The 15,602-nt window shown below is 42.1% G+C and overlaps 1 protein-coding gene across 1 annotated transcript in view; it reads right to left on the bottom strand.

Moving 5' to 3' along the window:
- Positions 1–15,279, bottom strand: part of LOC143296619 (endo-1,4-beta-xylanase A-like) — a 19,298-nt gene extending 4,019 nt beyond the window's left edge. The window contains exons 1-6 of the mRNA XM_076608649.1: positions 14,969–15,279; positions 7,820–7,965; positions 6,363–6,461; positions 3,069–3,225; positions 2,632–2,677; positions 862–967 (exon numbers count right to left, since the gene is read on the bottom strand). Of these exons, the coding sequence (XP_076464764.1) occupies positions 862–967; positions 2,632–2,677; positions 3,069–3,225; positions 6,363–6,461; positions 7,820–7,965; positions 14,969–15,180 (766 nt within the window). The 5' untranslated portion in view covers positions 15,181–15,279. The remainder of the gene's footprint in view (positions 1–861; positions 968–2,631; positions 2,678–3,068; positions 3,226–6,362; positions 6,462–7,819; positions 7,966–14,968) is intronic.
- Positions 15,280–15,602: the final 323 nt, after the last annotated feature.

The raw sequence follows: 15,602 nt of genomic DNA, 5'->3' as shown, positions 1-15,602 counted from the left end.
AAAAAAAAAAAAAACCAAAATATTTAACAAATCAAGTTCCCAAAATTTCTTTAATTCATTACTCAAAAAAAATTCAACCCACACATACTCCTTTCGTGTCCCCCCCACCCCCTCCCCTTTTACACCATGCTTTTCACCAACGCCCTTTTAAAAATTTCCCCCCCCCTCTTTCCCCCTGCCCACTACACCACACACACACCCCAACACAACACACACACCACACACTCACACTGTCTCTCCCTCTCTCCCAAAAAAAAATTAATTTCGAAATGTAATCAAAAACACACACACACAAACACACCACACACCCACCACCCCAAAAACCCAAACACCCCAAGGGCCCCGGGTCTGGTTGAGGGTCCACTGAATTGCGTTGGACAGGGTTTCCATGCCCCCGGATGTGCTTTTTTTTTACACAATTTTCCATGCTTCCTTTCCTTTTTAAACACTCTTTACTTTTTTTCCCGTAAAAAAACACTTATGGAAATAGGGTTAAACGAAAAAACACCCCCACACACACACACAACACACACCACACCCGCCTTCCCCCCCCTTCCCCCAACTCATCCCCCCCCCCCCCACCCCCCCCCCACAACACACACCCACATCATCATTCACACCAGAGATTGTCACAAATATACATGTATACACTCATCCGACAAGGGGGCGCTGGGAAAAGCTGCTTGTCGATGTCAGGCACCCCTAGCAAATTTGGGTTTGCGTTTTTATGGATTTGCCCGAAGGGGCCCAGTGATTCCCCTGAAAAGGGGAAACTGAAACTGAACCTTCATTCCCGGGCCCCTCCCCAACCCCCCCCCCCCCCCCCCCACCCCCAACACCCCCCCCCCCACCACCCCCAACCCCCAAAACCCCCCTGCAGCAGGGGCCCGATCCAGTCGAGCTGTTTCCCACTTGGGGCATTGGCACACGGCCCAGTTGAAGGCCGGGGGATGAAAACCCGGGAGCTCTGCTTTTTCGGGGTCACTATTTGGGACCCACCCTTAAACCCCCGAACGGGAAAGCCTTTTCGGTTTTGGGGAAAAATTTGGTGTTCATTGTCACTGTTTATCATCATGTAGTTTTGATATTATTGTTGTGGTGGTGGTTGTGGTTTGTTGGTTGGTGTTAGTGGAGTGTTGGCCTAGAGAGGTAACGCGTCCACCTAGGAAGCGAGAGAATCTGAGCGGACTGGTTCCAGTCGAATCCCATAGTCGCCAGTATTTTCTCCCCCTCCACTATGAAGGTCTAGACGCTAGTCATTCCGATAAGACGATAAACCGAGGTCCTGTGCGCAGCATGCTTATAGCGCACGTAAAAGAACCCACGGCAACAAAAGGGTTGTCCTTGGCAAAATTCTGTAGAAAGTCCACTTCGATCGGATAACAAAACTGCAGGCAGGAAAAAAAAAAAAAAGGGTGGCGTTTTCAGTGTCGCTTCGCGCTCTCCCTGGGGAGAACAGCCTGAATTTCACACAGAGATCTGTTGTGACATAAAAGAGTGATACAATGCAATACAATACAATACATACAATACAATACAATGCGATACAACACAATACATTACATTACAATAGTGTTGTGGTAGCTGTTTATGATTGTTTGCAACTGCTATCATTAGTTCTGTGGTAGGTGTTTATAGATGTTAGCAACTGCTACTATTTAGTGCTGTGTTGGTGTCAATAGTTGTTAGTAACTGCTACTATTTAATGGTATGGTAGCTGTTTATAGATGTTAGCAACTGCTACTATTTAGTGCTGTGTTGGTGTCAATAGTTGTTAGTAACTGCTACTATTTAATGGTATGGTAGCTGTTTATAGTTGTTAGTAACTGCTACTATTAATGGTATGGTAGCTGTTTATAGTTGTTAGTAACTGCTACTATTTAATGGTATGGTAGCTGTTTATAGTTGTTAGTAACTGCTACTATTTAATGGTATGGTAGCTGTTTATAGTTGTTAGTAACTGCTACTATTTAATGGTATGGTAGCTGTTATAGTTGTTAGTAACTGCTACTATTTAATGGTATGGTAGCTGTTTATAGTTGTTAGTAACTGCTGCTACTTGTGCTGTGGTAGGTGTCAATAGTTGTTAGTAACTGCTACTATTTAATGGTATGGTAGATGTCAGTAATGGTACTATTCGTTCTGTGGTTGGTGCAAGGAGACAAGATTTCACAGCAAACACAGATGTGTACTGCTGAGCATGAAAATCAGATTCAACAACAGACGACATGTATACCTGCTGTTAAACAGCCAGTAGAACTCAATGAAAAACACAAATCGGCAGTGTTTAACAACAACTACAATATAAAAACAAACGCATATCTGTTTAGCATTTAATATCAAATAGAATTCAACAACCGTACTATTGAACAGCAAAATGAAATTTACCAACTATAACAAGAATGTGTAGCGTTTAACAGCAAACAAAATTTAACAACAAACAAAAATCTGCACTGATCAATAGCTAACAGAATAACAAACAAGAACATGTACTGTTGAACAGTAAACAGATTTCAACAAGAAATAGAAATATGTGTTGTATAACAACAAATAAAAAAGTACCCCGGGACTAACCTTGCTTGGATGTTCACCGTGTAAGTGTAAACAAAATTATCATTTGGCCATACTGACCTGGATCTTTAATCTGGACGTGTCGATGTTGCTATCTGTGGTGACACTGGAAGACACAGACACACACACACACACACACATACACACACACACGCACGCACACACACACACACACACACACGTGTGTGTGTGTGACGTTTTAAAATCAGTCTTCACTTTTCGTTATAAATCCTCTCTCTGGCGCTCTCTCCACATACTGCCCGTACATATTGCATCTTATAATCTGGTATTATATTGTATCTCGTATCAATGAACTTGGGCAAGAGTGTGAAGAACACACACACACACACACACACACACACACACACACACACACACGCATACACATAAACACACACACACACACACACACACACCTCCTCCTCCCATACGCCTATCCCCTTCGTTGCAGCATTAGAACATAATTATAATTATGCACACACACATCACACACTTACTGGAGCTGAATATCACTTTTACGTAATCTGTTAATGACGTCATCTGTCTGATTACGCCATGTGTTGTCCACAGGGACTTCCGTCACAGAGGCTTGGTCCACAGCAAAGTCCACCCCGGGTTCAGGGCCTTGGTAATAGAAGCTGACGGATTGAGCAGCTGCAAATAGACAAATGAATAAGTGACTCAGCAACAGTGCAGGGTCTCCTCTGGTGTGTGGCCTCCTGGCGACCTAACATCGATGGTTCCCTGTGGACTGCCGGCTCTGGGACTGCGACAGACGAACCCTGGCTGTGATTGGGGGACTCGGAATGAGCGACGCGGGAGTAATGCCACTGAAACCGTACAGATGATGGGGCAGCAAAAAAAAAAGAAAAAAAAGATAATGATATTAATCATGATAATAATGATACAACAAAGGCATCAGGCTCAGCACCAAATTCAAAACCTACTGAGCTGTTGTGCTGACCACCTTGTTGTACTGCTGTGAAACATGGACGACGTATCGCCGTCACATTCAACAACTTGAAAAGTTTCTCCAGAGATGCCTACGAAAGATCCTCGGCATAAAGTGGCAAGACAGGGTCTCCAACCTCCAGGTCGTAGAGAGGAGCGCCTGCCCAGCATCGAAAGCCTGCTTGATCCAGTGCCAGCTACGCTGGACAGGACACGTTATCCGCATGACAGACAGCAGAATCCCGAGATGATTTTGTATGGCCAGCTGAAGGAAGGACACCGTGAACTTGGAAGACCCTGCAAGCGCTTCAAGGACACCTTGAAGACAAACCTCAAAGCCTGTGGCATAGGCATCGCTTCCTGGGAAACTGATGCCCTTGACCGCTCTCGCTGGAGGATGTTGTGCTCTAGTGGCATAAAGACGTTTGAAAACAAGAGAACGCTGGCCATTAAGGAGAAGCGTGAGCGAAGGAAGCAGGGCTCAACTTCTGGAGACGTTTTCCCTTGCAACACCTACTGGAAGTGCTGCGCATCCAGAATCGGCCTCTTCTCCCATATGAAGACACACACCGACAGATAAACCTGCCTTCCTACTCATCCGTCGGTCCGACGGGAGACTCCATCAATATTCAAAATGAAGAAAATCAATCAATCAATCAATGTCTTTCTTAACTAATATCAATAATTATAATATTTCCCTGGTCGCTATATCTAATAGTGTTTGTGCTCCCATTAGTGTACTGAAGACTTGAGAAACACGAGAACTGAACGTGACCCAATAACCAAACAAGCCAGGGCTGTTCAGAATCTGAATGTTATTAAGCTTGACAATCTTTTGACCAAGCCACGATCTCAAAAGAATATCGGACACATTTTGGTGACCTTTTTCTTTTCTTTTCTTTTTTTTTTTTGTTTTTTTGTTTTGTTGCTGTTGTTGTTGTTATTGTTTTGTTGTTGTTGTTTTGTTGTTGTAGTTATTGTTTTGTTGTTGTTGTTTTGTTTTTGTTGTTGTTGTTGCAACCACTATCTCACTACAAAGACATAAACTTGACGAAAGTACTGGACGAAAGTAAACCAAGGGAGATAGTTACTCCGACATCCATTCTGTTCCGAAAGAAAAAAAAAAAGCAGTGTATTATCCACATTTTTTTGTTCGAGTTTAAAAAAATAAATAATAAAAATAAAAGCATTATGCAAAATCACCCACAATGTCTTGTATTGTTAACCATCACGTGGTTTGGGGGGCCTATAAACGGTAGAAGCGTCTCTCTGATCGGCTCACATTGAGTCGCTAGATGGCTGCACACGAGAACAGCGACTAAATCAGCATTTAAAGGAGATGAGCAAAACAGCCCAACAAACAAGGGTGGAGAGCCACTGGAAACGGACCCTGCATCTGCTCCTGGTAAGATCTCTTTAACTATGCACAGAAATAGCCGTGAAACAAGCACCTGCTCCTGGTAAGGTCTCTTTAACTTTGCACAGAAATAGCCGTTGAACAAGCATCTGCTCCTGGTATGGTCTCTATAACTATGCACAGAAATAGCCGTGAAACAAGCACCTGCTCCTGGTATGGTCTCTTTAACTATGCATAGAAATAGCCGTGAAACAAGCACCTGCTCCTGGTAAGGTCTCTTTAACTTTGCACAGAAATATCTGTTAAACAAGCACCTGCTCCTGGTACGGTCTCTTTAACTATGCACAGAAATATCTGTTAAACAAGCACCTGCTCCTGGTATGGTCTCTTTAACTATGCACAGAAATATCTGTTAAACAAGCACCTGCTCCTGGTATGGTCTCTTTAACTATGCACAGAAATAGCCGTGAAACAAGCACCTGCTCCTGGTATGGTCTCTTTAACTATGCACAGAAATAGCCGTGAAACAAGCATCTGCTCCTGGTATGGTCTCTTTAACTATGCACAGAAATATCTGTTAAACAAGCACCTGCTCCTGGTATGGTCTCTGTAACTATGCACAGAAATAGCCGTGAAACAAGCATCTGCTCCTGGTATGGTCTCTTTAACTATACACAGAAATATCTGTTAAACAAACACCTGCTCCTGGTATGGTCTCTTTAACTATGCACAGAAATATCTGTTAAACAAGCACCTGCTCCTGGTATGGTCTCTTTAACTATGCACAGAAATATCTGTTAAACAAGCACCTGCTCCTGGTATGGTCTCTTTAACTATGCACAGAAATAGCCGTGAAACAAGCACCTGCTCCTGGTATGGTCTCTTTAACTATGCACAGAAATAGCCGTGAAACAAGCACCTGCTCCTGGTATGGTCTCTTTAACTATGCACAGAAATAACCGTTAAACAAGCATCTGCTCCTGGTATGGTCTCTTTAACTATGCACAGAAATAACCGTTAAACAAGCATCTGCTCCTGGTATGGTCTCTTTAACTATGCACAGAAATAGCCGTGAAACAAGCACCTGCTCCTGGTATGGTCTCTTTAACTATGCACAGAAATAGCCGTGAAACAAGCACCTGGTAAGGTCTCTTTAACTATGCACAGAAATAACCGTTAAACAAGCACCTGCTCCTGGTAAGGTCTCTTTAACTATGCACAGAAATAGCCGTGAAACAAGCACCTGCTCCTGGTAAGGTCTCTTTAACTAAGGTCTCTTTAACTATGTGCAGAAATAGCCGTTAACAAAGTCTCTGGATTGAAATAAAGGAAGTTACCATCGAAAGACAAAACCTTTATGGGTAGCCTGAAACTAAAAAAAACCCCAATACTACCATCGGAAGACTTTCATTTTGGAGGAGACTGGATCTGGGGGAAAAAAAAGATAAATAAATTAAAAAAAAAAAAAAATTGAAAGACATACCTTTAGGCGGAGCTTGGAACTCCCCTTTCATGAAAAACCATCCGTTTGCAGTGGTGACCAGTGGCCTCATGGCGATGTTCTCGTATCGAACGGTGCCATCTGCACAGATCACAGGGGAAAAGGGCGTGGATTTCTTTCACGTGGTTTTTAATTCTCTTCACCTTTGTGTTTCGAGCTCTTTTTTTCTTCTTCTTCTTCTTTTCTCGTGACTAGCGTCCAGACCACCACTCAAGGTCTAGTTTAGGGGGAGAAAATATCGGCAGCTGAGCCGTGATTCGAACCATCGCGCTCAGATTCTCTCGCTTCCTAGGTGGACGCGTTACCTCTAGGCCATCACTCCACATGCGTGTGGTATTCAAGGAAAGGTGTACTATTTTATTCGTTTGTTTTTGTGTCACTTATCTATTTGTTGACAAGCATTTGAATAAGCATTTTTTTTTTTTCAGTTTTAACTGTTTGAAGCTGAGAATAAAGTATTTTGAACTGATATGAACTGAACTGAAAATAACTGGGAGAACTAAACTTGGATGCAGTCTTTCTTCTTCTTCTTCTTCTGCGTTCACTCGTATACACACGAGTGGGCTTTTACGTGTATGACCGTTTTTACCCCACCATGTAGGCAGCCATACTCCGTTTTCGGGGGTGTGCATACTGGGTATGTTCTTGTTTCCATAACCCACCGAACGCTGACATGGATTACAGGATCTTTAACGTGCGTATTTGATCTTCTGCTTGCATTTACACACGAAGGGGATTCAGGCACTAGCAGGTCTGCACATATGTTGACCTGAGAGATCGTAAAAATCTCCACCCTTTACCCACCAGGCGCCGTCACCGTGATTCGAACCCGGGACCCTCAGATTGACAGTCCAACGCTTTAACCACTCGGCTATTGCGCCCGTCGGACGCAGTCTTTCAAAGTCAGTATTTTCAAAGACATAAACGAAGTGCATATGTAGAACAGTGACAAAAATGTGTGCAGAATATGCACTAGGTATGCCCTGTGTGTGTCCTTGTCTTGTTACACCTCTTGTTTCTGTTGCGCATTAAGTTAACTCTCTCCATACGAACGGCGAAAGAGACGACGTAAACAGCGTTTCTCCCCAATTACCACCGTCAAAATATTAACAAGCGGAAGGTTCTTACACAGAAGAGGTGAATGTTGACAAAGAATACCACAATTCTGACGACGGAAGCTAAAGGTTGGATCATTGAGACACCCACTGGACATCCGAGGGGTCTGTGTAGAGGAGAAGAGAGGACTGGCCGTACTGAGTGAGTTAATGTGATGTATTGTGTCCGTAAGGTTCATCAATATCAAGTTTTGTGCATTCTATAACAATTGAATGAATAAAAAATATTTTGAACATGAAAAACTAAGCAAAAAACAAACAAACACACAAACAAAAAACAAAACACAAATTTGGACGCCGTGCCCACAACTCAGCTTAGCTTACCAGAAAAGTGGAAGCTGATTTCGAGTTGTATTTTCTGACCCAGCTTTCCTGGAACATCGTTGAGGATCTTGACCCAGCTCTGGGCATGGTACTCCTTCCCCGGGGTCGTCTGTATCACCTGGGAGGGACCCTGGTAGTAGTGCGTCCTGCAACACCAATTAGTCAATCAGTACAGTGAGCCGACTTGATCAATCGGTTAACCCTTTCACCGCCAGTCAATTTAGAGTGCAAAATTCCCTTGTGCTATAAACACAGAAAATATGGTGTCTAAGAATAGCTGGGGATGTGTAGAAAATATGGCCTGTCCTACCACCGAACATAAAGAGCAGTAGGTTCATGGATAACAGACCCATGATCTGGTCACCCTTCAGTGACATGGGTCCTCTACCTAGCTGCTGCATAGTTTGGCAGTGAAGGGTTAATCAGTAAAAGAGTGAAAGAGTTGTACGTTCCGTAACCCTTGCAACACCAGTCAGTCAATCAGTCAGTGAGCCGACGTGATCAATGGGTTAATCAGTAAAACAGTGAAAAGGTTGTACGTTCCGTAACCCTACCTGTGGGAAGACGGGTGCGGGTGGTCAACATTAATGGTCAGAGCGCTGAATTGTCGCCTGAGTTCGATACCCCGTCGCACCTGGTGGGTTCAACGTTGGAGATTTTTTCAACATTCCAGGTCAATATTTTCCCGATCTCCCACGTCAACATATGTGCAGACCTGTTAGTGCCTAAACCCTCTTCGTGTGTATACGCACGCAGAAGATCAAATACGCACGTTAAAAATTATGTAATCCATGTCAGCGTTCGGTGAATAATAGAAACAAGAACATACCCAGCATGCACACCCCCGGAAACGAAGTATGGCTGCCTACATGGCAGGGAAAATAAACAAAACGGTCATACACGTAAAAAAAAAGAAAAAAAGTTACATGTCTGTCTGAGTGTGCATGTGTGCGTGCCTGAAAATGATTAAATAACACAGGAAACGAATGATGAGCGCCCAGTGGCAGCCGTCAGTCGGCTCTACCGGAGATTAGAAAAGAGACATAAACCACTTGCAGAAATTGCTGAAGCCAGGCAGCCTGCGCCGCGGCACGCATTCATTATTCATGAGCTGCCTTTGCCCCGCCCAAACGAAAGGAAAGCGTCAGTCGAACGCAGTCTCCTGAGTGATTTTATAATTTGGATTACACCTTTTTTCCTTTTTCTGTTTGCTTCATCCCATGCAGATGTCAAACTGAATTTTGTTGTGAATAACATTCCTAAATATTTATATGTATTGGTTACTTTTATTTCCCTATCACCACAGCACCATTTTTCACGAGTCGAAAGATGACCTCCATTGCGGAAAACTATAATATTGGTCTTAACGAGATTCACTGTTTGTTGTAGTCTGTCTGTTTCTTGCTTAAGGGCATTTAATTGATTTTGTAACCCTATGGGTGTGTTAGACAAGAGAACAACATCATCAGCAAATAGCATTAAGAACAAATCTGTTGCGCCAGGTATCATTTGTATTCCATGTCTCCCCTTCTTTGGTAACTCCACTGCCAATTCACCGATGAAAAAGGAAAACAGCTGTGTGCTTGGCATACAACCTTGTTTAACCCCTCTTGGACACTGAAAAAAGTCTGAATAAATACCTTTGTCACGAACACATACAAGTACAGAATCGTAGATGCTTTTAACAGCCATGTAAAACTCCCGAGAGAGAGAGACAGAGACAGAGACTTAGAGAGAGAGATAGAGCACAATACAACGGTCTGCTCGGGCAACATGAAGCTTTCGTATATATATGAATTATATATATGATTATGTACATATAGATAGATTTAGATTTACATACTGATAGATCTATATGAAATCATGTATGTATGTATTCATGTATGTATGTATAGACAGATGTTAGAAGAGAGACAGAGCTGAATATGTGTTTTATGTTTTGATATTTTTGTTTGTTTGTTTGTTTTTTTGAAGAAATGGTGATGTAAACCAGAAAGTGTGAAGAAAAAGTAGCGTTACGAAAACGCAGTTCAATAATTTATAACTTTCTCTCTCATGTGCAACATTGCGCTGGGGGTGGGGGTGGGGGGGGGAGTTGGTGGTGGGGGGAGCTGCTTTATTTTCTTTTTATATTACCTACATTCAAGCAGATGCAAACGTGCTAAAAACCAAAGCAAAAATGAATCGGTTTTCATTGTATACAGCGAATCTTACTACACGTGCGAAATTCCAGGCGTAACTTAACTTTCGCTTTACTGCAGCTGAACCGTCGAACCGATCAGTTTCCTTCGGGTGGGGAAGGAGAGGGTGATTTACCGCCACCCTTCCGCACTGCGTGTGTGCCCCAAAACGGCTTCAGCACTGTTATAGACAGTAAGAAGGGGCCTGCCGCGAGTGGTTTATCTCTCTTTTCTAATCTCCGGCTCTACCCAGGTAGGCAGCCTGTTGTGCAAATGAACCCGAATTGTAAAAGCGCTTAGAGCTTGTTCTCCGACCGAGGATAGGCGCTATATATATATATATATATATATATATATATATATATATATATATATATATATATATCCATATCAATCAATCAATCAATCAATATATGTGCAGACCTGTTAGTGCCTAACCCCCTTCATGTGTATACGCACGCAGAAGATCAACGTTAAAGGCGATGTAATCCATGTCAGCGCTCGGTGGGTTGTGGAAACAAGAACATACCCAGCATGCACACTCCCGAAAACGGAGTATGATTGCCTGCAGGGCGGGGTAAACAAAGAAAAAACGGTCATTCACCTAAAATGACACACACACGTGTGTGTGTGTGTGTGTGTGTGTGTGTGTGTGTGTGTGGGGGTGGGTGTGGGTGTGCGTACGTGCGCGCGTGCGCGACTGACTGAAACCTGACTCAATGATACAGGAAACGAATGATGAGCACCCAGTGGTAGCAGTCAGTGTGTTCCATCGCACAGACGTGCACGTGCGTGTATGTATGTGCATTAACCATTACCGCGAACACAGTTTATGCGCTTCTTTTCTTCTTTCGTTTGATTGGTTTCAGTTGTCAAGTTGGTTTTGTGTGTGTGTGTGTGTGTGTGTGTGTGTGTGTGTGTGTGTGTGTGTGTGTGTGTTGTTGTTGTTGTTGTTGTTGTTGTTGTTGTCTTCAGTTTAACGTCTTTCCACTTGAAGTGATATTAGACGGAAAAAAATAATAATAAAAAATAAATAAATAAAAAAAATAAATAAATAAATAAAAAAATAAATTAAAAAAATAAATAAATAAATAATAAAAAATTATAAAAAAAAATTAAAACAAAACAAAAAGATAAATAAATAAAAAATTAAAAAACAAAACAAAACAAAAAACAAAAAAAACGTGGGGGTAGGGGCTGAGAGGGGGAGGGATAAAAGTGTGTGTATGTGTGGAGGGTGAATAGGGAGAGACAACGCTAGGAAAAATGGAAACGTTATAAACGCCAACATCAAACAAATATAACATCTATAACAAATGTCCTATAGGACTATGCAACAAACCTTCTGCAATAACAAATAACATATTGGAATTGTTAATAACACATTCAAAAGAACTTTTGGTGAAGTCTGGCAAAAAACATTTTAGATTCTGACATTCGAATATTACATGGTTGCTAGAAATATGTTCTCCACATATGCATCTGACATCTTTGCTGAACTCTGTTACAAAAGCGTTCAGTTTTATCCTGTTTGATAATGTACGAATCTGCCTTAATCTTATTGAATTACTGTATGTATTTGACTGATTGATAGTTCCCGGATCTAGCATTCCACTGCATAACCTGTGTGTGTGTGTGTGTGCGTGCGTGCGTGCGTGACTGACTCTGTGTGTGTGTGTGTGTGTGTGTTTGTTTTGTTTGTTTGTTTGTTTCACTTCGGAAAATTCGCATTCGTCTTCGATCCGCAAGCTGTTTAAAACAGCAGCAGCGCTAAGGAACCCTGAATGAGAAATGTCTTCACCTCACAGAGTTCAAAGTCAGTGAAACATTCATACTCTGGTTATTTGGAAAAAATTCAAGTCGGATGATGTCTTTGATCTGATCATTCAACTTGCAAAATTTTTTCATAAACAAATGTAAAATGAATAAATGCATACTATTTTTAAATCTTTTTTTTTTTTTAACACGATATTATATTGAAAAGCATATTGCTGTAATCAATTCAGAATATAACAAATTTACCAATAGTTGGTTCTTCTATACACCACTGTTTGATGATGTGCATGTTTAACATGGCTAAAAACTATCTTATCTGAATCTATAACATTCTCGTATTCAGCTGAATACAAGATATCATAGTGCATATGGTGTATTTTCTTTTCCTCGTGAAAAAAAAAGCAAAATACCCCCACTTTTTTTCCTTCCTTGTACTAATCATCTTGTTCCCATGTGCAGACGTGTAACACGAGCTTGCGTGTGTGTGTGTGTGTGTATGTATCTATGTCATCGTAAGTTTGTATGACTTCATGTCTTATTTAGTTTATGTACGTAAGCGTCCAGTTGCAAAAAATAAAACCCACAAAAAAAGAAAAAAGAAAAAAAAAGAAAAACAAACAAACTCTGTTTATTACATCAATATGAATGTATATTATGATGTAAAACTATCAATGAGCAGACCTCTTGTAACACTATGTTTAAAATTGCAAACCCAACGATGAGGAAAAAAAGTAATAAAAAAAAGTATTTCAAAAAAGTTTTAAAAGGTTTAAAAGTTTTTTAAGTAAAAAAAAGTTTAAAAGTAATATTTAAATGGTTTTTTTTAAGAGTAAAAAAGTTTTTTAAAAGTTAAAAAAAAATTTAAGTAAAAAAAAAGTTATAATTTTTTTTTTTAAACCAGCAGCGCTGCCCTGAGGCAAGGAAAAAACTGACGGGGCTGAAAAACGAACTTGATCAACTCGGCTTACATTAATTTTTGAAGCGGGCGAGAGTGCGGCATGATTCAAACGTGTTGCCGCTCCGCTCAGCACGGCAGTTGTTCACCCAAGTGTGTTTGCTTGATTGGAAGTTGGAGTCATGAGGACCAGTAATTAGAACGAACAAAACCCTGAACCTATTTACTATATGTGGTTATCAATGCCAAATGGCCAAATCGTGTTCACTCACACAGGGCAAGTTGAATGTACCACGCTTTCTCTGTCAAAAGTACCACACGGATTGGCCTGTTGTTCAGCTTGCATGCTCTCCAGCAGTCTAGCGAGGTTTTTGTTGTTGTTGTTGTTGTTGTTGTTGAAGTTTCGAGTCGTGGGGACTCCTCTGAATTGAAGTAATCAGTGTTAATTGCACAGCCGACGTACCCACTGCGCCACTGCGGATCCCTTACCTGATATCTGTTGGACACACGCCAGGCCCTGGCGAAGCCGGATACAAATGCTAGTTTTACGTGTAATGTGGTGTGTGTGTGTGTGTGTGTGTGTGTGTGTGTGTATGTGTGTGTGTGCGCGCGCGCACGTGTATATTCTTATGCATTGATTCATACCAGCCAGCGTGCATAACAACATGTGTGTGTCACGCGCGCGTGTGTGTGTGCTCAAGTTGTATGCGTGTGTGCGGATGTGTGTACACAGTGCATGTATGCGTGTTTGAGACACTGAGAGAGACACAGAGAGAGACACAGAGACAGAGAGAGAGACAGACAGAGAGAGAGAGAGAGAGAGAGAGAGAGAGAGAGAGAGAGATGGGTGCGAATCCTTCAAAACGAACGAAACCTCAGATAATACCGGAGATTAGAAAAGAGAGATAAATCACTCGCGGCAGGCCCCTTCTTACTGTCTACAACAGTGCTGAAGCCGTTTTGGGGCACACACGCAGTGCGGAAGGGTGGGGGTAAATCACCCTCTCCTTCCCCACCTGAAGGAAACTGGTCGGTTCGACGGTTCAGCTGCAGTAAAGCGAAAGTTAAGTTACGCCTGGAATTTCCCACGTGTAGTAAGATTCGCTGTATACAATGAAAACCGATTCATTTTTGCTTTGGTTTTTTAGCACGTTTGCATCTGCTTGAATGTAGATAATATAAAAAGAAAATAAAGCAGCTCCCCCCACCATCAACTCCCCCAGCGCAATGTTGCACATGAGAGAGACAGTTATAAATTATTGAACTGCGTTTTCGTAACGCTACTTTTTCTTCACACTTTCTGGTTTACATCACCATTTCTTCAACAACAAAAAAATATATATATATATCAAAACATAAAACACATATTCTGCTCTGTGTCTCTTCTAACATCTGTCTATACATACATACATAAATACATACATACATAATTTCATATAGATCTATCAGTATGTAAATCTAAATCTATCTATATGTACATAATCATATATATAATTCATATATATACGAACGCTTCATGTTGCCTGAGCAGACCGTTGTATTGTGCTCTATCTCTCTCTCTAAGTCTCTGTCTCTGTCTCTCTCTCTCGGGAGTTTTACATGGCTGTTAAAAGCATCTACGATTCTGTACTTGTATGTGTTCGTGACAAAGGTATTTATTCAGACTTTTTTCAGTGTCCAAGAGGGGTTAAACAAGGTTGTATGCCAAGCACACAGCTGTTTTCCTTTTTCATCAGTGAATTGGCAGTGGAGTTATCAAAGAAGGGGAGACATGGAATACAAATGATACCTGGCGCAACAGATTTGCTCTTAATGCTATTTGCTGATGATGTTGTTCTCTTGTCTGACACACCCATAGGGTTACAAAATCAATTAAATGCCCTTAAGCAAGAAACAGACAGACTACAACAAACAGTGAATCTCGTTAAGACCAATATTATAGTTTTCCGCAATGGAGGTCATCTTTCGACTCGTGAAAAATGGTGCTGTGGTGATAGGGAAATAAAAGTAACCAATACATATAAATATTTAGGAATGTTATTCACAACAAAATTCAGTTTGACATCTGCGTGGGATGAAGCAAACAGAAAAGGGAAAAAAGGTGTAATCCAAATTATAAAATCACTCAGGAGACTGCGTTCGACTGACGCTTTCCTTTCGTTTGGGCGGGGCAAAGGCAGCTCATGAATAATGAATGCGTGCCGCGGCGCAGGCTCCCTGGCTTCAGCAATTTCTGCAAGTGGTTTATCTCTCTTTTCTAATCTCCGATAATACTAAGACCATACATTTTAGTCCTACCTGTTGTGGGTTCTAATGGCGTGGTTCCCCTGGTGACTGTCGGCCGCTCCCAGCACCTCGCAGTGCGCTCCCCAGCACTTCCACCCGGTCAGCTGATGCTCGAAACCTCCATTCTGCAACAGCTCGCATGACGTCAAACTGCACGTCATCAACAACCATATCGTCACCACTAGTGACGTCACACCGGCACCTACTACGCCGCCGGAACACATGATCACGCACAAAGCGAAAACAAAATGGTATGGAGCGGAAATTCTTCTTGACTGTCTGAACAGCGAACAGAAGATGTCTTCACTTTATCGGTACCCGGCTTTTCCTACTCGATTATCTTTACTCTCCCTTGTTTATAAGCAGCCTATCCATCTAAGAGAGGGGAAGAGGGGGGAGCGGGTTGGGGGTGGGGGCTGGTGGGGGGGGGGGGGGGAGCGGAGGGGACGGGGGGGCGGAGAGGGGGGGGGGGGAATGAAAGCGATGTCGTGTCATGTCCCTGTCTTATCTGTTTGCTGAAGAGTCTTGAAGCAGCTGACGACTTCCCATTGCTTTCATTCCTTGCGCATTTTGCCTTGACCCATTCACGGAGTTACACGCACACACACACACACACATACAATGACGCGCGCGCGCGCACACACAC

This window comes from Babylonia areolata, chromosome 21, assembly GCF_041734735.1.
Source record: "Babylonia areolata isolate BAREFJ2019XMU chromosome 21, ASM4173473v1, whole genome shotgun sequence".
Taxonomy (NCBI): domain Eukaryota; kingdom Metazoa; phylum Mollusca; class Gastropoda; order Neogastropoda; family Buccinidae; genus Babylonia; species Babylonia areolata.
Note: the sequence above shows the minus strand (reverse complement) of the source record. Positions and strands in the feature narration are given on the sequence as shown.